The 25,292-nt window shown below is 42.4% G+C and overlaps 1 protein-coding gene across 2 annotated transcripts in view; it reads right to left on the bottom strand.

Annotated features, from left to right (window-relative positions):
* SFRP4 (secreted frizzled related protein 4) overlaps nt 1-25,292 on the bottom strand; it is a 117,623-nt gene that overhangs the window by 32,163 nt on the left and 60,168 nt on the right. For both annotated transcript variants that reach the window (XM_073630499.1, XM_073630498.1), the window contains 2 exons: nt 20,375-20,573; nt 6,416-6,479 (listed from right to left, as the gene is read on the bottom strand). In XM_073630499.1, coding sequence (XP_073486600.1) covers nt 6,416-6,479; nt 20,375-20,573 — 263 coding nt within the window. The remainder of the gene's footprint in view (nt 1-6,415; nt 6,480-20,374; nt 20,574-25,292) is intronic.

Raw genomic sequence — 25,292 nt, 5'->3', positions numbered from 1 at the left:
ATTGGTTCAGAAGCCGCCACTTGCATAATGGTTTCTTTCACTGACTCTCTTATTATGCTGGATGCCTCCCTTGCATCCGATTCTTTATCACGGGTTGCTTTGTCCAAACAGGTTTGGCAGACTAATTTACTAGGCAGAGCTAATGCTCCGCAGACCCAGCAGGAATTGGCCGCAGGATGGGTACGTTGGTCATCGTGAGACTGGTGGGATGAAGCCGCATCTCTGTGGCGATGGGAGGAAGTTCTTGACCGACTTCTTCGGGAATGTGAGTGACTTGAAGGAGCGTGGTCTTTACGATGAGAGCGCAATGACCTTGATGATCTGCCGGAGCTACCAGGATGAGATAGCATTAGTGGCAAGGCTCTCTTTTTCTCCTCTTCACTACTTACCCAAGTATGCCCCCTTACCTTGTAGTTCATGGATGGTCTGCTGGAGCAGCGGCCTCCATGGAGGGAGATAGAGTGTACCTGAAAGGAAGAGGTCTTTCAGCAAGAGGTGCAAAGGCTAGATATGCAGTGCTGGAAAGGAGAAATGGTGATAAAGACTTACCAGTGTCAGAAATAAAGCTGGGGTAGCAAGGCAGCGATGTGAAGAGCAGAACCGGTGTGGTAAGAAAGCTTCTACCTCCATTGGAGCTAAAACACAGAAATCTTAGTTTTTTAAATAGGCTGCCGTCGCGGCGGCCCTGACGTCACGCGCGCGCATGCGCAGTAGTCATTTGAGGCGCCCGATGCCATCTTGGGAACTGGCGAGAGGAGAGCACACCGCCTGTGTCAGTTGCTGTGCGCTGCTGAAGCCTGACCCAGCGCCATGATGGGAATGGCAATGCCGAGGGACTAAAGCGCCCAGTGAGCCAAGCATGCCAAACAAAAAAAAATAAACACAAGTTAATGTGTACATAGAGGAGTTCAAGCAAGGAAACCGTGTGCTAGATAACAAAAATAGGTAAGGACTGGAGACCGCTGCAAATGTAATTTGTGACTGGTGCTTTCAGAGGGTGCAGCTTAGAGATTACCTACATTAAACTGATCACACACATTTACACAAGTAAAAAATAGTTTACATCAATTAATTATGTAATGTTAGCATTGAAGTTCATTCACTTTGAATATGCAAACATCTTTTACACATTTATGTAGGAATATTTAGTGATTTAAATAATCTACTAAAATTATTTTTACCATTCCATAATTTTCTTATTTTTATCCAAACACATACACTGCCTTGAAAAAGTATTCATCGCCCTTGAAATTTTCCACATTTTGTCATGTTATAACCAAAAACGGAAATGTATTTTATTGGGATTTTATATGATAGACCAACACAATGTGACACATCATTGTGAAGTGGAAGGAAAATGATAAATGGTTTTCAAAATTTTTCATTTGTATTCAGCCTCCTTTACTCTGATACCCCTAACTAAAATCTAGTGGAATCAATTGCCTTCAGAAGTCACCTAAGTAGTAAATAGAGTCCACCTGTGTGTAATTTATTTTCAGTATAAATACAGCTGTTCTGTGAAGCTCTTAGAAGTTTGTTAGAGAACAGTAGTGAACAAACAGCATCATAAAGGCCAAGGAACACATCAGACAGGTCAGGGATAAAGCTGTGGAGAAGTTTAAAACAGCGTTAGGTTATAAAAAAATATCCCAAGCTTTGAATATCTCACGGAGCACTGTTCAATCCATCATCCGAAAATGGAAAGAGTATGGCACAACTGCAAACTTACCAAGACATGGCCATCCACTTAAACTGACAGGCCAAGTAAGGAGAGCATTCATCAGAGAAGCAGCCAAGAGGACCATGTTAACTCTGGAGTAGGGATGGGCTTTATGTTTGGGTCGAACATGAGTTCGACTCGAACATTGGCCGTTCACCCGTTCGCCGAACAGCAAACAATTTGGGGTGTTCGCGGCAAATTCGAAAGCTGCAGAACACCCTTTAAAAGTCTATGGAAGAAATCAAAAGTGCTAATTTTAAAGGCTTATATGCATGGTATTATCATAAAAAGTGTTTGGGGTCCCGGGTCCTGCCCCAGGGGACATGTATCAATGCAAATAAAAGTTTTGAAAACGCAGTTTTTTCGGGAGCAGTGATTTTAATAATGCTTAAAGTGAAACAATAAAAGTGTAATATTCCTTTAAATTTCGTACCTGGGGGGTGTCTATAGTATGCCTGTAAAGGGGCGCATGTTTCCCGTGTTTACAACAGTCTGACAGCAAAATGACATTTCTAAAGGAAAAAAGTCATGTAAAACTACTATCGCTAGTGTCGGCTATAATGAATTGTCAGTCCGGCAATACACATAAAAGTTCATTGATAAAAACGGTATGGAGTCTCTCCACAGGGGAACCCCGAACCAAAATTTAAAAAAGAAATGCGTGGGGGTCCGCCTAAATTCCATACCAAGCCCTTCAGATCTGATATGGTTATTAAGGGGAACCCCGCGCCAAAATTTAAAAAAAAAAGGCGTGGGGTCCCCCCCAAAAATCCATACCAGACCCTTTTCCAAGCACGCAACCTGGCAGACCGCAGGAAAAGAGGGGGGATGAGAGAGCGCCCCCCCTCCTGAACCGTACCAGGCCACATGCCCTCAACATGGGGAGGGTGCTTTGGGGTAGCCCCCCAAAGCACGGTATCCCCATGTTGATGGGGACAAGGGCCTCATCCCCACAAATGTACCTCTACCATTTCACAAAAAAGTGTCAAAAAGGTTAAAAAAACACAAGAGACGGTTTTTGACAAGTCCTTTATTAACTTCTTCTTCTTCCATCTTCTTTCTTCTGGTCTTCCTTCGGTGTTCTTCTTCTTCCTCTATCTTCTTCTTCTCCGTCTTCTTCTTCCTCCGCTGAAGGATGTCCCAGTGTGTCAGAGGAAGGGCAGGGTCACCAGGTGGCCCCGCCCTCCGTTATATAAGAAGTGTCAGAAGAACCGACGCGTCACACGACAGAAGACTCCCACTGAGGCGGATCGTGTGGATGGAGCAGAGAACAAGCCAGAGGAAGATGCGGGACGAGAAGAGTGGAGAAAGAAGAAGATGGAGAAGAAGAAGATGGAGAAGAAGAAGATGGAGGAAGAAGAAGAACACCGAAAGAAGGCCAGAAGAAAGAAGATGGAAGAAGAAGCAGAAAGAAGGAATTAAAAAAGGACTTGTCAAAAACCGTCTCTTGTGTTTTTTAACCTTTTTGACACTTTTTTTTTTAAATGGTAGGGGTACATTTGTACCCCATTGCCAATTCACACGGGGGGGCCGGGATCTGGGGGTCCCTTGTTAAAGGGGGCTTCCAGATTCTGATAAGCCCCCCACCCGCAGACCCCCACAACTACTGGGCAAGGGTTGTGGGGATGAGGCTACCCCAAAGCACCCTCCCAATGTTGAGGGCATGTGGCCTGGTACGGTTCAGGAGGGGGGCGCTCTCTCGTCCCCCCTCTTTTCCTGCAGCCTGCCAGGTTGCGTGCTCAGATAAGGATATGGTATGGATTTTTGGGGGGACCCCATGCCATTTTTTAAAAAAAATTTGGTGTGGGGTTCCCCTTAAAGTCCATACCAGACCCTTCAGGGTCTGGTATGGATTTTGAGGGGGACCCCCACGCCATTTTTTTTACATTTTGGCACGGGGTTCCCCTTAATATCCATACCAGAAAGGGCCTGGTATGGAATTTAGGGGGACCCCCACAAATTTTTTTTTTTAATTTTGGTTCGGGGTTCCCCTGTGGGGAAATTCCATGGTGTTTTTATTAATGAACCTTTATGTGTATTGCCGGACCGACAATTCATTATAGCCAGCGCTAGCGATAGTAGTTTTACATGGCTTTTTTTCCTTTAGAAATGTAATTTTGCTGTCAGACTGTTCTAAAGATGGGAAACACGCGCCCCTTTACAGGCATACTATAGACACCCCCCCAGGTATGAAATTTAAAGGAATATTACACTTTTATTGTTTCACTTTAAGCATTATTAAAATCACTGCTCCCGAAAAAAACGTCCATTTTTAAAACTTCTTTTTTGCATTGATACATGTCCCCTGGGGCAGGACCCAGGTCCCCAAACACTTTTTATGACAATAACTTGCATATAAGCCTTTAAAATAAGCACTTTTGATTATTCGTTTTTGTGTCCCATAGACTTTAACAGTGTTCGTGTGTTCAAACAAATTTTTTGCCTGTTCGCAAGTTCTGGATGCGAACCGAACTGGGGGGAGTTCGGCTCATCCCTACTCTGGAGGAGCTGCAGAGATCCACAGATCACGTGGGAGAATCTGTCCACAGGACAACTATTTGTCATGCACAAATCTGGCCTTTATGGATCCCTGGCAAGAAGAAAGCCTTTGTTGAAAGAAAGTCATAAGTAGTCCCATCTGCAGTTTGCAAGAAACCATGTGGGGGACACAGCAAACATGTGGAAGAAGGTGCTCTGGGCAGAATAGACCAACATTGAACTTTTTGGCGTAAAAGCAAAACACTATGTGTGTCGGAAAACTAACACTGCACATCACCCTGAACACACCATCCCCGCCATGAAACATGGTGATGGCAGCGTCATGTTGTAGGGATGCTTTTCTTCAGCAGGAACAGGGAAGCAGGTCAGAGTTTATGGGAAGATGGATGGAGCAAAATACAGGGCAATCTTAGAAGAAAACCTGATAGAGTCTGCAAAAGACTTGAGGCTGGGGCAGAGGTTCACCTTCCAGGAGGACAATGACCTTAAACATGCAGCCAGAGCTACAATAAAATGGTTTTGATCAAAGAAAATTCATTTGTTAGAATGGCCAGACCTGAATCCAAATGAGAATCAGTGGCAAGCCTTGAAAATTGCTGTTCACAAATGCTCTCTATCCAATCTGACAGAGCTTGAGCTATTTTGTAAAGAAGAATGGGCAAAAATGTCACTATCTGTTTGGGATTTCCCTTTCCGCTCCTTAGTTTCTATGCGGGATAGGCTGATCCAATTTAAAATAGTGCATAGAGCGTACTTTACTCCACATAGACTCCATAAAATGAACCCTACATGTCCATCGGAGTACTGGAGATGTGGAATCTCCCCAGGAGATTTCTCTCATATTTTCTGGCATTGCCCTAAAATTCAGCAATATTGGAGTGAGGTACTCGACACGGTAAATAGAGTTGCATCAACTACACTACCACATGCCATGGAAGTCTGTCTATTGGGGTTAATTGAAACACTTGTACCAACAATGGCAAAACGCACATTGGTAGGGCTATTGCTATTCTATGCCCGGAAAAACATTGCCATGCAATGGAAGAAGCCCACTCCCCCTTCATTGACACAATGGAAAAGTCTGGTCAATAATAACCTTCCTCTATATAAAGACACATACTTCAATAGAGGGTGCCCGCTGAAGTACGATAGAGTCTGGCGTACATGGTTAGAGGATGTGGAAACAGCTGGTTGAGTCTTCAAATAATATGATGGGGGTGGCGGGGGGGGGAGTGGTGAGAACTTATTGGCTACGATTGGAGAGAGGGCCTGAAGTCTCAAGTGACCTATAAATAGATACAAAAGAAGCGAGCCATCGGTTAACTCATCATGTGATAAATAACACAAATTATAATATCTTGTCATGTGATGTGTGGGATACTTTATATAGGCACCACAGTTTCTCTTTTTAGTTTTTAAGTTGTATATGTATTGTTTGTCTTGAAAATGCAATAAAAAAAATTAAAAAAAAAAAAAAAAAAATGTCACTATCTAGATGGGCAAAGTTGGTAGAGACATACCCAAAAAGGCTTGCTGATGTAATTGTAGCTAAAGGTGGTTCTACAAATTATTGACTCAGGGGGCTGAAAACAAATGCACACCACACTTTTCAGATATTTATTTGTAAAAAATGTTGAAAACCATTTATTATTTTCCTTTAACTCCACAATGATGTGCCACTTTGTGTTGGTCTATCACACAAAACCCCAATAAAATACATTTACATTTTTGGTTGCAACATAACAAAATGTGGAAAATTTAAAAGGGTATGAATACTTTTTCAAGGCACTGTAAATTCATTCTTTCTTGCCACCCATTTACAGAGAACTAGTCCTCCAAAGTCAGGTAGAAAACTAATACTCCCAGTAGTGTCGATCTTTGTGGTTCCTCACAGGTTATTGATTTCTCCTTCTAACATCATATCTCTATGTAATCTACAGCAGGTGTTGCAGGGGACCCCTGAGATTGAGATTGACACTCCACAAAATTTTGGCTCCCCAGTGGACTTCATAGCACCAGTTCTTTGCAATGGGGCAGCTATGGGCAAAGTAGGCAGTAGGAAAGACAAATCAGTTCCCTCTTCTTTACAGGCACAGTATGTGCTTGACTTAAAATGTTATAACATGGCAGGGTCTCTTTAATCACTATGCCTTGTTAGAAAAAAAACAAGTATAATCACAAATGGACATAAATTACCTTGAACCTTTTGTTTAGTTGTTCTTTCCATTTTTCTACTAAACACCCATCAAGAAGCATCATCCTAGGAACAAAAACAATCTTGTACATTATGTACATTATGTATAAAAACAATGTAAAATGTTCACATAGCTCAGTAGGCTCCAATGACAAAGCTTTAACACAAGGATAAATCTCTCCAATTTAGCCAGGCAACTGTAATGCCCCGTACACACGGTCGGACATTGATCGGACATTCCGACAACAAAATCCTAGGATTTTTTCCGACGGATGTTGGCTCAAACTTGCCTTGCATACACACGGTCATACAAAGTTGTCGGAAAATCCAATCGTTCTAAACGCGGTGACGTAAAACACGTATGTCGGGACTATAAACGGGGCAGTGGCCAATAGCTTTCATCTCTTTATTTATTCTGAGCATACGTGGCACTTTGTCCGTCTGATTTGTGTACACACGATCGGAATTTCTGACAACGGATTTTGGAAAATTTTATATCCTGCTCTCAAACTTTGTGTGTCGGAAAATCCGATGGAAAATGTGTGATGGAGCCTACACACGGTCGGAATTTCCGACAACAAGGTCCTATCACACATTTTCCATCAGAAAATCCGACCGTGTGTACGGGGCATAACACTCATTGGAGTCAATTGAAAAAGACCATCACTTTTTTGTAAATAAGTGTACTTAACTTAGAGTATAAGCTTTGTGAATTGTGCCGAATGGCTGAAATTAAAAAAATGTACAGTAAATAAAATTAATTATTTTATACACGATACAGTTTTCAAACATGCAAAACAAGAATATGTGGCTTGTAACCTTTGCTTTTTAAATATATGATACATGTTACAGAGACCTGAATTTCCCATTGAAACATGGGAAATCCAGATGTGTATAATTATGACTTGCCATAATATTATATCCTATGATTTCTTGTTGTTAAAGAATGGTTTAACTACACCACTTGGGTATGAAAAAACAAAAGATGGGGATATGGGACTAGATCTCTGCATAACTGAATTTATTAAAATGAGATTATCTGCATTTGTAAGCCTAAAACCAACATGGAGAAATCAATTTGATGTGTCAGATGACAACTGAGTAACATTGTCAGTAATTGTGCCACAATATTATGTTTTGATTGCAGAAAAACAACAGCACAAATCTGCTACAATTTGGTTATTATATATAAATGAATACGATAAATATTTTTACCTGTTTTGTTCCTTACTACCTACATGTATTGTAAGCTATTGATATCTTTGACATCACACTGGTACCTAATAGGACTGTTGAAGATTTTGAGAGTCTAATGAAGGTGGTATAGAGACACCAATTGGGGATCTGTAATCATAAAAGATTAAGGAAGCTTGACCTATGGCTTCTTTGGTCCACAGGTAAGAAACTCCTGTGCTCTGAGTAAACCATCTCCACACAGGGAATGCCCTATGCACTGTGATGAGTGGTAATTTATAAATACTTGTGTTTTGTTTGTGCACCACGGACCAGTTCACACCACAGAAAGTCAGTCCGGATGCATTTCAGATGCGTTTCTGCATGCACATTTTCGTTTTTTTTTTTTTTTTAATTCTGCACAGTTTTGTGTTCATGAGGATTTTAAGTTTTTTGGACATTTTGAAAAACATGACATGCGGCATGTTACATTGCCTAAAGCTAGGTTTACACTTCTGTGGTGAATTATTTTCTGTATCGTAGCACACCACAATGCAGGTGTGTTGCTGAGGTGCATTGGGGTGGTATTGAAAAAGAAGGGCACTGCAATATACTGTAACAAAATGCAAAATTTGCATTTTCTTGCTCTGCAGTAATGCATGTTAGCACAGCTCAACAGTGTGAACCTGCCCTAATGAAGCACCTTGTGTGATTCTGAATTGTTGTACTGTTTTGCAACTTATGTAGCACTACTCCTGAAGGAGCCGCTAGAAACTGTGCCCAGGTTCTTTTTTCCAGTAATTGCCCCTTGGCCAGGCACTTTGTCACAGTCACTCTTCGGCTCAAAAACCCATCCAGGGAGGTTCTGTTTTTGTTTTGTTTTTTAGGGTAACTTGGATAGGGTAGGGGGATTGAGTGGGATACTCCAAAAAGAATTATGTACAAGATGAGAACAGTAAACTTCCTTCTGTAGAAGGAAGCAAAAGTCCTTGCAAAAGCAAGCAAGCACATGGCAGAGTTGCTTAACCACTTCAGCTCCGGAAGGTTTTACCCCCTTCCTGACCAGAGCACTTTTTACAATTTGGCACTGCATCATTTTAACTGCTAATTGCGCGGTCATGCAATGCTGTACCCAAACGAAGTTTGAATCCTTTTTTCCCACAAACAGAGCTTTCTTTTGGTGCTATTTGATCACCTCTGCATTTTTTATTTTTTGCGCTATACACAAAAAAGAGCGAAAATTTTGAAAAAAAAAACATTATTTTTTACTTTTTGCTATAATAAATATCCTCAAAAATGTTTTTAAAAAAGTAATTTCTTCATCATTTAAGGCCAGTATATATTCTTCTACATATTTTTGGTAAATAAAATCGCAATAAGCATATATTGATTGGTTTGCGCAAAAGTTATAGCGTCTACAAACTATGGGAAAAATTTATGAAACTTTTATGGCATTTTTATTATTATTTTTTTTTACTAGTAATGGCGGTGATCTGCGATTTTTAGCAGTATTGCAACATTGCGGCGGACAGATCAGACACTTTTAACACATTTTGGGACCATTGACATTTATACAGTGATCAGTGCTATGAAAATGCACTGATTACTGTGTAAATGACACTGATAGGGAAGGGGTTAACACTAGGGGGTGATCAAGGCATTAAATGTGTGTTCCCTAAGTGTGTTCTAACAGTATGGGGGTAGGACTGAGTAGGAGAGGAGACATTTCGCTGTTCCTACTTACTAGGAACAAATGAAATTTCTCCTCTCCTCTGACACACAAATCCCCATGCTGGTGCTTGTGCACGCGATCACGCATGGCTGGCAGCGATCGCGGCCACCGGCCACACACATCGGTTCCCCCCCGGCCTCTGGCGGCTCTTAAAGGAACCCCGTATATATACGAGGTTTCTCGTAGCGGTGCCATTGTGCCGCAGTATATGTACGCGAGCCAGTCGTGAACCGGTTAAGGGGGTAAACCAGCCCCCCTTAGGCTATGTTCCTCTCCCATAGGAAAAAAACTGGATGCTCTGTGTCTCATAGTATTTATACAGACTCCCAACTGCCATCTGGGTCATCCTCCCAGGGATTGCTCAGGGCTGTATATATATTCATGCTGCCCATTTGCCTTACTCCACATCCATGTTCTAGAGAGATCCACAGTACTCCAGAAAGCAGAGAGAGTAATCAAACCTGCAGCAAGTAAAACACTGAACAGACCAGAATAATCAACACAGCTTCACTGATTACAGTGAACAACACTAAATTTACCTGACGACAAAACAGCAGCTTCACTGAATGCAGGGAGCCAGAACTAAATTTAGCTAATCTAAGCACCTATCTAGGCGGGTGCTACACTTACGTCAATAAAAGAACAATCTTCATGAAGAACAAGTTAGGCGTGTAACATATTATAGAATATGGCTTATATTTTCCGTACATCCTGGTTTGTTGTTACAGCAATAAAGTTTTGGTGCATGCAGGAGTTTTGGTGCACTTTCAAAAAGTGCACCAAACCATGGGACAAAATGGAACTCTATGGGAAAGTGCAGATAACCGGCACCATGCCTGCGGGTACACTGTGCTGCACCTGCGGTGTGCTCATATTGCAACGAATCAGTGTGAAAGGGCCCCGAGTCTTGACATATTTGGTAATTAAAAAATTGAATTATGGAGATTTTATTAATACAAATGTATTAACATTTGTTTCAGTAGTGAAGGGTAAGAACTAAATAAAGGTGTGTTGCACTACAGTGATTGATATTAGGTGCCGCAGAGGTGAGGGCATCGGAGCTCCAGAGTGCTCCCCCCCTCTCCTTTTCTGTTGTCAGAGGCGGCTCTCTAATTAAGCAGTAGCCTTAGGCCTCGCAATCACCTAATTTGCCTAGCGCATGTAGCAGATGGTGTGGATCCCTATCCCCGCTTGCTCTCTCTGCCGGCAACTGACAGGAGAGGATAAAAGGAGCAGAGACTGTGCCACCGCCGCTGTTATCAATGGAAAGATGGCTCTCTGTGTTTCCTGCCCATCCCCCCTCCCTCTTCCTGTCAGAGGAGGAGAGCAAAGCAGGTGGAGATCAGAGCGGCCGTGCCTCTGTGTGGAGAGAGAGCAGCCGTGGGCTCTTCTTTCCCCCCTCCCTATCCTCCTCGCACTGCTGTACTAGTGAGTGTTTCTATGTTTCTTCTCCCTCCTTCATATTGGCCAGGGAGGAAATACAATAAAAAAGGAGCAGATAAGAGGATTGTGAGACATGTAGTTCCGAGGACTGGTGGCCCCTTTGTAACTCGGAAACTGCAACCCACACAGCATGCCCAGCTGAATGGGAGAGGGAGAGAGAGAGAGACAGGAGCCTGGGAAAGCTTTCAGGGAAGTGCACCCAGGACTCCAGGGAGAAGACAGTGCTGAGGGGATGCCATCAGAGAGAGAGAACCCCACTGCCCTGCACCAGAGGGAAAAGCCACACAGCGTATCGCCATTTCTGGTGAAGAAAGGAATGGAGTCATTGCCAGAAACTAGATCTGAGTGCTACCCAGCGGAGTTGCCATGGGCAATTCAGGTTGAGCTGACTCCTGATCAGAAGAACCGTTGTTGCTGTATCGCTCTGTCAGGTGAGAGGGTGAGTTGGCCTTTATCTACTGCCATCCATAGGAACTGCAGTCTCTGACCATCTCCTGTACTATGCCTGCAGTCTCTGACCGTCTCCTGTACTATGCCTGCAGTCTCTGACCATCTCCTGTAGTATGACCGCAGTCTTTGACCCTCTCCTGTATCATGTCCGCAGTCTCTGACCCTCTCCTGTAGTATGTCTGCAATCTCTGACCATCTCCTGTAGTATGTCTGCAGTCTCTGACCATCTCCTGTAGTATTTCCGCTGTCTATGACTCTCTCCTGTAGAATGTCTGCAGTCTCTGACCATCTCCTGTAGTATGTCTGCAGTCTCTGACCCTCTCTTGTATCATGTCCACAGTCTCTGACCATCTCCTGTAGTATATCCGCAGTCTCTTACCCTCTCCATGACAGTCTCTTGTACTATGTCTGAAGTCACTGACTATCTCCTGTACTATGCCTGCAGTCTCTGACCCTCTCTGTGTGCATCAGAGAGACTCCCCTCCAGGTCCCATTAGTGTATTCTCTTCCTGTATTTTCTTTATTGTTAAAAGATCATGGGAGCATCCCAGGGTTACAAAGAATTCTTAGGGGAGCATCTCTGTGTTTGAGTCATTGCCATAGAAAAATTGTAAAGGGAAGGAGTTAGTAAGATGACCATGTGGGGGCGCCAGAAATATTTCTGCACCCAGGCGTCTGTGACCCTAGGATCGGCCCTGATGCCACCACAATAGGTTGGAATCTTACCAGAGAGCCTGGACCCTTTATTACGAAGGGTCAAACAGGCTTGATGAATATGTCCCGTTTCCCGTGTTTAGAACAGTCCAGGAGCAAAATGACATTTCTAAAGGAAAAAAGTAATTTAAAAGTACTCACGGCTATAATGAATTGTCGGTCTCGGCAATACACATTAAAGTTATTAAATAAAACGGCATGGGATTCCCCCACAGTCTATTACCAGGCCCTTTGGGTCTGGTATGAATATTAAGGGGAACCCCCCGAACCAAAATTAAAAAGAAAAAATTGCGTGGGGGTCACCCCAAATTGCAAACCAGGCCCTTCAGGTCTGGTATGGATATTAAGGGGAACCCCACGCCAAAATTAAAAAAAAATGGCGTGGGGGTCCCCCTCAAAATCCATACCAGACCCTTATCCGAGCACACAACCTGGCAGGCCGCAGGAAAAGAGGGGGGACGAGAGAGCGCCCCCCCTCCTGAACCGTACCAGGCCACATGCCCTCAACATGGTGAGGGTGCTTTGGGGTAGCCCCCCAAAGCACTGTGTTCCCATGTTGATGGGGACAAGGGCCTCATCCCCACAACCCTTGCCCGGTGGTTGTGGGGGTATGCGGGCGGTATGCCGGGGAAGATCGAGAAGACCGGTGGAAGAAGCAGAGGACCGGAGGAAGAAGCAGAGGAAGATAGAGGAAGAAGCGGGGAAAGAACAAGATGGAGGAAGAAGGAGAAAACCGAAGGAAGACCAGAAGAAGATGGAAGAAGAAGCATGGAAAGAAGAAGACATTAATAAAGGAATTGTCAAAAACCAGCTATTGTCTTTTTTAACATTTTTGACACTTTATTTGTGAAATGGTAGGGGTACATCTGCACCCCATTACGGGATCTGGGTGTCCCCTTGTTTAAGGGGGCCTCCAGATTCCGATAAGCCCTGCGCCCGCATACCCCCACAACACATCCTCCCCATGTTGAGGGCATGTGGCCTGGTATGGTTCAGGAGGGGGTGTGCTCTCTCATCCCACCCTCTTTTCCTGCAGCCTGCCAGGTTGCGTGCTTGGATAAGGGTCTGGTATGGATTTTTGGGGGGACCCCCACTCCATTTTTTTTTAATTGGTGCAGGGTTCCCCTTAATATCCATACCAGACCTGAAGGGCCTGGTATGGAATTTGGGGGGACCCCTATGCCATTTTTTTTTTAAATTGGCACAGGGTTCCCCTTAAAATCCATACCAGACCTGAAGGGTCTGGTATGGAATTTGGGGGGACCCCCACGCAATTTTTTCTTTAATTTTGGTTTGGGGTTCCCCTTAATATTCATACCATACCCAAAGGGCCTGGTAATGGACTGTGAGGGAATCCCATGCCTTTTTTTCAATGACTTTTATGTGTATTGCCGGGACCGACAATTCATTAATAGCCGCGAGTACTTTTAAATGACTTTTTTTCCTTTAGAAATGTCATTTTGCTCTCGGACTGTTCTAAACACGGGAAACATGCGCCACTTTACAGGCATACTATAGACAACCCCCCAGGTACAAAATTTAAAGGAATATTTCAATTTTATTGTTTCACTTTAAGCATTATTAAAATCACTGCTCCCGAAAAACGGCCATTTTTAAAACTTTTTTTTGCATTGATACATGTCCCCTGGGGCAGGACCCAGGTCCCCAAACACTTTTTATGACAATAACTTGCATATTAACCTTTAAAATTTGCACTTTTGATTTCTCCCATAGACTTTTAAAGGGTGTTTTGCGGCTTTCGAATTTGCCGCGAACACACCAAATTGTTCCCTAATCGGCAAACAGCCAATGTTCGAGTCGAACTCATGTTCGACCCGAACATAAAGCTCATTCCTACTCTTAAGGGTTGCATTAAATATAAAGTATTGCACTTACTTGTATCCATAGTAAAAACAGCATTGCATGGTGAAAAAAGGAAGGCGGCCTCCACAGAACATCCAAACATGTAAAATGCACGATAACAGGAACATACAGCTCAGCCCGACCAGTTTCTTCATGCCCTGGAAGAAGTCCTTTTATCGACGAAACCGGTCGGGCTAATCTCTATGCTGATGATCCCTACCGGGACATATTCATCAAGCCTGTTTGACCCTTCGTAATAAAGGGTCCAGGCTCTCTGGTAAGAATCCAACCTATTGTGGCGGTGGCGAGTAAACTTGATGAAGGGATTGGGTAACCTTATCCACAGTTGAATAATGGAGTTTGCCATTTGACCATTATGGTCCATTTGAGAGATTGATTTTTCTGGACTGTTTTTTTATTTATAATTTTTTTTCCAGGATTTTTCAGATCAATCACTGTAGCGCAACACACCTTTATTTTGTTTCTTGTTTTTTTGTGGTAATACCTTACATTTGTGGTGCTGCTTTTTTTCACACTCAATAATCTTTTCACATGCGCAGTATCATTTTTGTATTTAATAACATAAACTACCTACTTGACAAAAAATATAGTAAAGGTCTTGCGAGCTACCAAATCAAAGTTCTCCTGTCTTATATTAGTATAATGACAGCTGCTAGCACTAATCACGTCCCATACTAACGGGTGAGAATCACAGATAAATAAATCATGTGCTGTGCTATCCCCTTAACCGATTGCCGCCCGCCCACCGTCATATGACGGCCGGGTGGCGCGGCTCTCATTCTGGGTGGGTGTCATAAGATGTCCGTCCATTTAAACAGGACATGCGCGCGATCGTGTGCATGCAGCCCTGTACTGTTAGTGGCGGCATGTCACGGAGACACCGATTGTCACCGGGGGGGGGGGGGGGGAACAGCCATTGGGCATGGCTGTTTACCACATGATTGGCTGTGATGAAGTCATGGCCAATCCCAGATGGTACCTCTCCACTTTGCACGGTGCATTGAGCGAACGCACTGCGTGTGCACGTCGGTGGGAGTGTGTTCACGGGAACACTGCTTGTCACCGACGCTGGTAAACAGCCATTGGCCATCAGCTGTTTACACGTGATCGGCAGTGATCCTTTCACAGCCAATCACTAAATGTAAACACAGAACGGTAACGAGATGTTACCGGGTTCTCCTCCTCAGAAGAAGATTGCGGTAACATCTCATTACTGCTTACAGTGTACACCAATCACACTGATTGCCCCCCCCCAACAAAGAGGATCTGTCACCACCAATCAAAGTACCTGTCACAGTCCATATGAGTACGCGAGTACCTGTCACAGTTCATCTGAGTACCTGAGTACCTGTCACAGTCCATCTGAGTACCCGTCACAGTTCATATAAGTACTGAGTACCTGTGTACTTGTCACAGTCCATCTGAGTACCTGATTACCTGTCACAGTCCACCTGAGTACGTGTCACAGTCCATCTGAGTACCTGTCACTGTCCATCTGAGTACCTGTTCATCTGAGTACATGTCACAGTCCATCTGAGTACCCGAGTACCTGTCACAGTTCATCTGAGTACCTGAGCACCTGTCACAGCCCACCTGAGTACCTGTCACAGCCCATCTGAGTATCTGTCACAGTTCATCTGAGTACCTGTCACAGTTCATCTGAGTACCTGAGTACCTGTCACAGTCCATCTGAGTACCTGAGTATCTGTCACAGTTCATCTGAGTACCTGAGTACCTGAATACCTGTAACAGTCCATCTGAGTACCCAAGTACCTGAGCACCTGTCACAGCCAATCTGAGTACCTGTTACAACTCATCTGAGTACCTGTCACAGCCCATCTGAGTACCTGTCACAGCCCATCTGAGTACCTGAGTACCTGTCACAGTCCATCTGAGTACCTGTCACAGCCCATCTGAGTACCTGTCACCGCCCATCTGAGTAACTGTCACCACACATCAGAATACCCGAGTACCAGTCACCAGCCCATCAGAGTACCCGAGTACCTATCTGTTGCCTATCAGAGTACCCGAGTAGCTGTCACCAGGCCATCAGAGTACCCAAATACCTGTCACCAGCCCATCAGAGTACCCGAATACCTGTCACCAGCCCATCAGAGTACCTGAGCACCTGTCACCAGCCCATCAGAGTACCTGTCACCATATTTAATGCAACCCTTCAGATCAATCACTGTAGCGCAACACACCTTTATTTTGTTTCTTGTTTTTTTGTGGTAATACCTTACATTTGTGGTGCTGCTTTTTTTTCACACTCAATAATCTTTTCACATGCACAGTATCATTTTTGTATTTAATAACATAAACTACCCACTTGACAAAAAATATAGTAAAGGTCTTGCGAGCTACCAAATCAAAGTTCTCCTGTCTTATATTAGTATAATGACAGCTGCTAGCACTAATCACGTCCCATACTAACGGGTGAGAATCACAGATAAATAAATAAATCATGTGCTGTGCTATCCCCTTAACCGATTGCCACCCGCCCACCGTCATATGACGGCCGGGTGGCGCGGTTCTCATTCTGGGTGGGTGTCATAAGATGTCCGTCCATTTAAACAGGGCATGCGCGCGATCGTGTGCATGCAGCCCTGTACTGTTAGTGGCGGCATGTCACGGAGACACCGATTGTCACTGAGGGGGGGGAACAGCCATTGGGCATGGCTGTTTACCACATGATTGGCTGTGATGAAGTCATGGCCAATCCCAGATGGTACCTCTCCACTTTGCACGGTGCATTGAGCGAACGCGCTGCGTGTGCACGTCGGTGGGAGTGTGTTCCCGGGAACACTGCTTGTCACCGACGCTGGTAAACAGCCATTGGCCATCAGCTGTTTACACGTGATCAGCAGTGATCCTTTCACAGCCAATCACTAAATGTAAACACAGAACGGTAACGAGATGTTACCGGGTTCTCCTCCTCAGAAGAAGATTGCGGTAACATCTCATTACTGCTTACAGTGTACACCAATCACACTGATTGCCCCCCCCCCCCCCCCAACAAAGAGGATCTGTCACCACCCATCAAAGTACCTGTCACAGTCCATATGAGTACGCGAGTACCTGTCACAGTTCATCTGAGTACCCGAGTACCTGTCACAGTCCATCTGAGTACCCGTCACAGTTCATATAAGTACTGAGTACCTGTGTACCTGTCACAGTCCATCTGAGTACCTGATTACCTGTCACAGTCCACCTGAGTACCTGAGTACGTGTCACAGTCCATCTGAGTACCTGTCACTGTCCATCTGAGTACCTGTTCATCTGAGTACATGTCACAGTCCATCTGAGTACCCGAGTACCTGTCACAGTTCATCTGAGTACCTGAGCACCTGTCACAGCCCACCTGAGTACCTGTCACAGCCCATCTGAGTATCTGTCACAGTTCATCTGAGTACCTGAGTACCTGTCACAGTTCATCTGAGTACCTGAGTACCTGTCACAGTCCATCTGAGTACCTGAGTACCTGTCACAGTTCATCTGAGTACCTGAGTACCTGAATACCTGTAACAGTCCATCTGAGTACCCAAGTACCTGAGCACCTGTCACAGCCAATCTGAGTACCTGTCACAACTCATCTGAGTACCTGTCACAGCCCATCTGAGTACCTGTCACAGCCCATCTGAGTACCTGAGTACCTGTCACAGTCCATCTGAGTACCTGTCACAGCCCATCTGAGTACCTGTCACCGCCCTTTAGAGTAACTGTCACCACACATCAGAATACCCGAGTACCAGTCACCAGCCCATCAGAGTACCCGAGTACCTATCTGTAGCCCATCAGAGTACCCGAGTACCTGTCACCAGGCCATCAGAGTACCCAAATACCTGTCCCCAGCCCATCAGAGTACCTGAGTACCTGTCACCAGCCCATCAGAGTACTCAAGTACCTGTCACCAGCCTATCAGAGTACCCGAGTACCCGTCACCAGCCCATCAGAGTACCCAAGTACCTGTCACCAGCCTATCAGAGTAACCGAGTACCTGTCACCAGCCCATCAGAGTACCCAAATACCTGTCACCAGCCCATAAGAGTACCCGAGTACCTGTCACCAGCCCACCAGAGTACCCGAGTACCTGTCACCAGCCCATCAGAGTACCTGAGTACCTATCTGCAGCTCATCAAGTTACCCGAGTACCTGTCTCCAGCACATCAGAGTACCTGAGTACCTATCTGCAGCCCATCAGAGTACCCGGTTACCTATCTGCAGCCCATGCCTCATAGAATATACGTTGGGGTGTTTGCTTTCCAAAATGGGGTCATTTTGTGGGTAATTCCACTGTCCTGGTGCTTAAGGACCTTCAAAATTGTGATAGGTAGGAATGAAATGAGATGTGTAATTTATGCTCCTAGAATGCCTGAAGGTACTACTTCAGTGTTGGGACTCTGTATGTGGCCGGGCTGTGTAAAAGTCTCACACATGTGGTATCGTCATAATCAGGATGAGTAGCAGAACGTGTTTTGGGGTGTAATTTTTGCTATATACATGCTATGTGTTAGAAATATTTTATAAATTGACAACTTTGTGTAAAAATATGTGTTTTCATTTTTTTTCCACATTTTCCAAAAACTTCTGGAAAAAAATGAACCGTTAAAAAGACTAATTATGCCTCATAGATTATACGTTGGGGTGTTTGCTTTCCAAAATGGGGTCATTTTTTGGCAATTCCATTGTCCTGGTGCTCCAGGGCCTTCAAGGTGTAATAGGTGGTTGAGAAATGAGATGTGTAATTTATGCTCGAAGAATGCCTGAAGGTGCTACTTCAATGTTTGGCCTTTGTATGTGGCAAGGCTGTGTAAAAGTCTCACACATGTGGTATCGCCATACTCAGGAAGAGTAGCAGAATGTATTTTGGGGTGTAATTTGTTGTATGCATATGCTCTGTGAGAGAAATAACCTGGTAATATGACAATTTTGTAAAAAAAAATCTTCATTTTGCAAAGATTTGTGGGAAAAATATATAACTTAAAACTCACCATGCTACTTACTTAATACCTTGGAATGTCTACTCTCTAAAAAGGGGTCATTTGGGGGTATTTGTACTTTCCTGACTTATTAGTGTCTCAAGAAATGAGATAGGCCTTCAGTACATCAGGTGTGACCAGATGTGATGAATTTTCAGTAATTGGCACCATAGTTTGTAGACTCTATAACTTTCACAAAGACCAAACAATATACACTAATTTGGATTATTTTTACCAAAGATATGTAGCAGTATACATTTTGACCAACATTTATGAAGAAAAATTACTAATTTGCAAAATGTTATGACAGAAACAAAGAAAAAGGCATATTTACTACAAAATTTATGGTCTTTTTTTATTTATAGAAAAAAAAAATAAAAAACCCACTAGTGATTAAATACCATGAAAAATAAAGCTCTATTTGTGTGAAAAAAAGGACACAAATTTCATATGGGTACATTGTTGCATGACATTGTCATTCAAAGTGTGAGAGTGCTGTAAGCTGAAAATTGGTCTGCACAGGAAGGGGGCGTAAGTGCCCTGTATTGAGGTGGTTAATGATTGTTAATGAAAGTGATGTGCCTATAAATCTAATCCAAGAATATAATAATAATATGTAAGCGACTAAAGTCGTCATTCAGCTTTCAGCATCATATAGCGTGAATATACACACATTTCCTAAAATATAAATATTGATACAAAAGTGATCCATAAAGTGCTCAAGTGTCGATACAAGAGAAATATCGTATCTTCATCAGGGGGATGCTGATGAAGATTTGATATTTCTCTTGTATCGACATGCGTAGGGGAGGGGACTGGACATTGCAGGAGACAGCTAGTCTACCTTATGGAGTAGGATCACACGATCTCATCCACGGCTTGGCGCTATTAAGGCATGCTATAGAGAGGTGCACTAACACACCTGACCCATGTGAGTACCCTATAATAGGGCTTTGTTTGCAGTAAATAAAATCTTTTAAAATGGTATCACACTACGGAATTTCTTTTTGATATTTATATGTGAGGAGGCTACATCTTTGAGCAGTGTTTGGACCTTGCAACCTGACCTGGAATCCATTTTGATGATTCAAAAGCGTGTATTGACCAAACTTAATTGCGAGGTCACACGCTCTGAGGTGAGCGGCCATTACTTTGGGGTAGGGAGCACGTGATAACTGCTGCAGATCGCTATATTCACAGTCACCTATCAAGTCACGTTTATTATTGATGTATTAAGGACACTAACAATTGATCCTGGGTGGTCAAAGTATCACGGACTTATATGCACTTGAGCACTTTATGGATCACTTTTTGTGATGTGCCTATAAATCTAATCTAAGAATATAATAATAATATGTAAGCGATTAAAGTCATCATTCAGCTTTCAACATCATATTCACGCTTTATGATATTGAAAGCTGAACTACACCTTAGGTCGCTTATTATTATATTCTTGGATTAGCTTTATAGGCACATCACTTTAATTAACAATTTTGTTTTTTAGGTTTTTGCTGCAGGTTCAGCAGATCATTAAGTGGATAGTGCAGCACATGATTTATTTATTTATCTATAAACTACCTACTTACCTTGAACGCCACTGGTAACACATGATGAGCACATCCTGATTAGGGAATAGCTGTGGACACTGACAGGAAGAGTTGGTAATAAGAGGAACCTGGGACCTTGGAATTGTTGTAGATGACTTCAGTGTTTCTTTAACTTCCACCACTGTAGTTACCTCATTGCAGTTGCTTCTTGTGACCCTTTTCACTTTTGCATGGATTACTCAAAAAAGGGTGAAAAAAATGAAATATGATTCCAATGTGCTTGTTATTCTTTTTATTTAAAAGAAATTGCAAAAACAATATATTTATTTGTAGGCAGAAAAAAAACATATTATACATTATATAATAAATTATATTTTAATAAAATCAAATGGATTGCAGAAAAAAAGCCATAAATAATAATAGGTGTCAACCATAGGCCTGTGTGACACAAGAGCTTTCCTTGTCTGCAGTTGGATGCTTGGGATCCTGACAATCCTGTTCTGCATGCGTGACAAGATCAGTATATTTCCCATTGATTGCCACTTTATGATGATACAGATTGTTAGCTTGGAATTTATTTTTATTTATTTTCAAAATTACTGTTGTTACCTATCAATTCAGATATCATGGGAAACCCTTACTAAATTTTATTTTTGTTCTTTTTTAACCCTTTATTATCATCATATCACATTCAGTTGTCTGGCAAATGCTGTATTATATATTGTTAGATTTTGATGGCTGATGTGAATTTATTTTTTTTATCTTTTTCCTTTTCTTATATAGTGCATGTATTTATTAGGATGTGTGTGTGTTATTGTATTCTTTTGATTTACTTTTTTTCATGTTATTGTTGCTTAAAGTGGCTGTAAAGGTAGAAGTTTTTTCATAGAATGCATTAAGGAAAAAACTTCTGTGTTCAGCTCCCCCCAGCCCCCACTTATAATTACCTGAGCCCATTCTCAATCCAGCGCTGTGCTCTTTCTTTCCTCCCAGGGTAGATTGATAGCAGCAGAAGCCACTGGCCCTTGCTGCTGTCAATCAAATCCTGTGATGAGGGAGTGGGGGGGCCCAAGCCGCATTGTCTGTGCCAATAGATGCAGACCAGATGTTGCAGTTCAGGATTGAGACCACAGGTGTGCCACAAAAGGAAGTGTTTTTCTTTGGTGGCTCACCAAGAAGAAGAGGAGGAGCCAGGAGAGCCGTGGGCCCCTCGAAGAGGAGGATCAGGGCTTTGCTGTGCAATCTGTTGCACAGAACAGGTAAGTATGACATGTTTGTTATTTCTATAAAAAGAAACTAGGGTGTACAATTACTTTGAAGTAGAATTAAAGTTAAAAATTAAAAATGTGTTAGCTGGTACATTTTTTTGGGTTAGTAGAGACTTTATAGGCTTCTTCTGTGAAAATATTGGTTTACTTGAATAACAATTTTTTGTAGTGTACACTGTTTGTGACACATGCGCATAATCTCAGAGCATTCCCAACATCTGTGCTGGAATGATGTAACTCCCAGCACATGTAAAGTGGCACATCACCAGTGGCTGCACAATGGCATACGTGTAGGACACCAAACTTGAAAGAACACTGGAGGAGAATATCAGCATCTGTGGGTGGAGAAAGGAGGAAGAATGTGGACCTATCAGTGATGGAGTAAGACATGGTAGAGGGTATATGTCCTCACCAAAAGATGATGCAGGGACCTCTAATTCTCATGATTCCTCTAACAGCCCTAATATACAAGAAACCAATTACAAAAAAATATCTCTTGATGTGCCAAACACCACGGCTACATTAAATATTAGCACAGATTTCCTTTTGATGCCAGTGAGGCTGCAATTTTTTAGGCATCCACTCCAATATTTCATAATTTCGTCCATTATTCAAGCCATTTTCAAATAAAATATTTAATGTCTGCTCAAAAACCCTCCATGTGTCAATACCAAAGAATCATTGTGTGGTTCTGTTTCGTAACATCCAAACCAAAGGAAACTAGTCCCAATGACAAGATCAGGTGTTCCACTAGATAAACCACACTGAATGTAAATGTCCACCCTGTAGCGCTAAGGACTCTGTAGCCATCCCTTAGGTCATGACAAGGATGCGCGGATAACTTCAAGACAAGAAAAAACAAAGACGGAAAGTGCAAACCATAGCGCAATTAACCACTTTATTAAGTGGTTGTTAAGCACATCAGCACTAGCAGTAGTCACACAGATGGGAGAAAGACTTTCCTGTTGCAGAACGAGATAGAGCCCTGGCCAGGCCATCTTGAATTCTGTTGTTGGTTTTTAAAAGCATGCTTGCTCATTGAGCATGCGAGTGCATTCATTTATTTTTTACACATATTTGAATAAACTGATTGATTGCACTATGGTTTGCGCTTCCCTCTTTGTTTTTTCATGTTTTGTCCTGTTTCCCAACACTCCTATGGCAACCAGCAAATACAATAAATCTCTTTTACCAAACATTTAGAAGATACTGAATCTCCCATGGTTCCTGCTGTGTCAGAATGGTGCTTGGATGACCGTCAAGTTATGGGTCATGAAAAAATTATGCATATCTCCAAGGGTTCATATACAAATAATTTTTATTTGGGCACTTCGGGTTGTTTTAAAAAAAAAAAAAAACAGATGTTGTTTCCCGCAGTATTTGAGTTTTTTCTATTAGTGGTATTCCCAGCATCTCACAATGGCCTCCCCCTGAATTGAATATTTAGACAGAGATTAAAAATTGCAGAGATTGCACCTTATCTATCCTTAGATGTAGTAGCTATGTTCGTTTTTTTTTTTTTTTCCAGTAACATACATCCTGTCCCAAGATGACAACACTCACTTTCCATACTGTACCTGCGACGAAGCTGTGTTGTCATCCCAGAAATAGAATACAATAATCTCGTTCTTGCCTCTTCTTCATAACATAGAAAAGACAAGTTCTGTAGTCCTCATAATTAGATGAAAAAATGAGAATGTAAGTGATTAAACTTCAGCACAGGCCACAGAAAGTTATCACCTTTCAGGATTTCTGGAAGGATCAACAGGTATTTTTGCACTTATCAAACAGATATAGGAATCATTAAAGTAGACATGGGAAGTCACTCAGGCACCACATCCCTAGTAAACATATAGAGTCCTGTGGCAATTCATGAGGCTTTTTAGGTGCCAAAAATACATGGATTTATATAAATTAATGTTTGTTATCACATGCTAATAATGATCATCACCCAGCCTTCCTTTTATGATAATGGATTTTAATATAGATATTATATAATAATATGATAAATGCTGTTATAAAATATATTTTAAATATAGTTACAGTATGTGTGGATATTGTTGGTACCTAAAAAGTCCTGTTATTTGCAACAGTACTATTTACTATCAAACAGATATGGCAAAACATTTTAACTTGTATATTTACAGACTAGGGAGGAGATTCAGGTTTGGGTCTGACATAGGTTTGAGGCGGATTCTGCCCATTAGCAGTTTGCAGATGCACCGAACTAATGCTAGATTTTACCACCATAGTAACCAATTTAGCATAATATACTTTCTGGCCTTTAAACTTAGGTCAACTGACTTACAAGGGTTAATAAGGGGGCTTTTGGATAATCCAGCCCCCCTTATCATGAAAGGCTTGGTTTCCAGTAGCCATATTGATAATGTGCTTTGGCGATGATAGAGAAAGCATAGGAAGTCCTTCTGATAAAGTGCATAGGAACATATTACTGTAAGGTTTGTAGGCACTGGCTGGTCTTTTAATAAACCCCTACTGAATGTCCTGCAGCCTCTTCACAACCTATCCCTGTCCGCATGCACTAAATTGATAACAGGCTGCATGTGTTTCACATATCGTGTTTCCTAATTGTCGTGGGTTGTAACAGCTTTTTTCAAAGACACTACAGCCTTTCCCTGTCCACGTGCACTACAATAATAACAGGACATGATAATTATTACTGACTACACCTGTTCTTTATCCACAGCCCTTTTACAAACTGTCCCTATGCACTACAGTGACAACAGGTTGTGTGCATTTTTTACAGGGCATATTTTCTAATTGTTTGCTTGAACAGCAGTGCTAACCTTAAAGCAGTTTTATACCCAAAACCAAAAATGTGTTACATTGCAGCTTACCAATCATTAGATGTGGTGGCTGCATCAGTTTTCTTTTCTTTGGCTTTTTTCCCTCTGATTTTACCTGGTGATCTAGCCAGTGACACACCTCCAGTATTAGTTGGACACCACTCTGAAGGAAAGAGCACAGGACATAGAAGACAGCAGCATTGTCAGTCTAGGGGGATGGGAGTGTTAAATGTATTAGCAGATTTGACAGTTAAACTCCAGCTAACACTTTATAACTAGTTACAGCTATATAACTGGTTACAGCAAAAAAATGTTTTTTCTTTCTGGGATTAAAGTTTTACATGAATAAATAAAAGCTGATTTTATTCATCCCTGTCAGTGGTAAATAGATTGTCTAATGTCAGGAAACTGATACAATATGCTGGAGAGCTTGAGCTTCAGACTTACTGGCTGAATCACAAGATGAAAACAGAAGACAGAAAGCCTGAAAAAGGAAACAATTTCAGCCATCACATCTAAGAATTGGTACGCTGCAATATAATAAATGTTTGCTTTTGGGTTTAATACTGCTTTAAAAAAAAAAATATATAATGTAAATGGACAATTAAAAAAAAAGTTGTGTAGACCTGCTACAGACACAACACACACACAACCTTTAGTATATGACAGTCGTTATCAAGATAAATAATTGGCTGCTCTGCTTCCTTGTGGAGTCGAGGAAGAGAAGGAAAAGGATGCAATAACAGCACTTGCAGGCAAATGGCTGCTCTATGCCCTTGAGGATTAGAGAAGAAAGAGGAAGTAAAGTGTACTTTAGCAGTGCTTACATGCAAGTGTCTGCTCTACACACTTGAGGAATAGAGGAGTATGGGGGAAAAAGGG

The sequence above is a fragment of the Aquarana catesbeiana genome, linkage group LG05 (assembly GCF_042186555.1).
Source record: "Aquarana catesbeiana isolate 2022-GZ linkage group LG05, ASM4218655v1, whole genome shotgun sequence".
NCBI classification, from domain to species: domain Eukaryota; kingdom Metazoa; phylum Chordata; class Amphibia; order Anura; family Ranidae; genus Aquarana; species Aquarana catesbeiana.
This window is presented reverse-complemented; position numbering and strand designations above follow the sequence as displayed.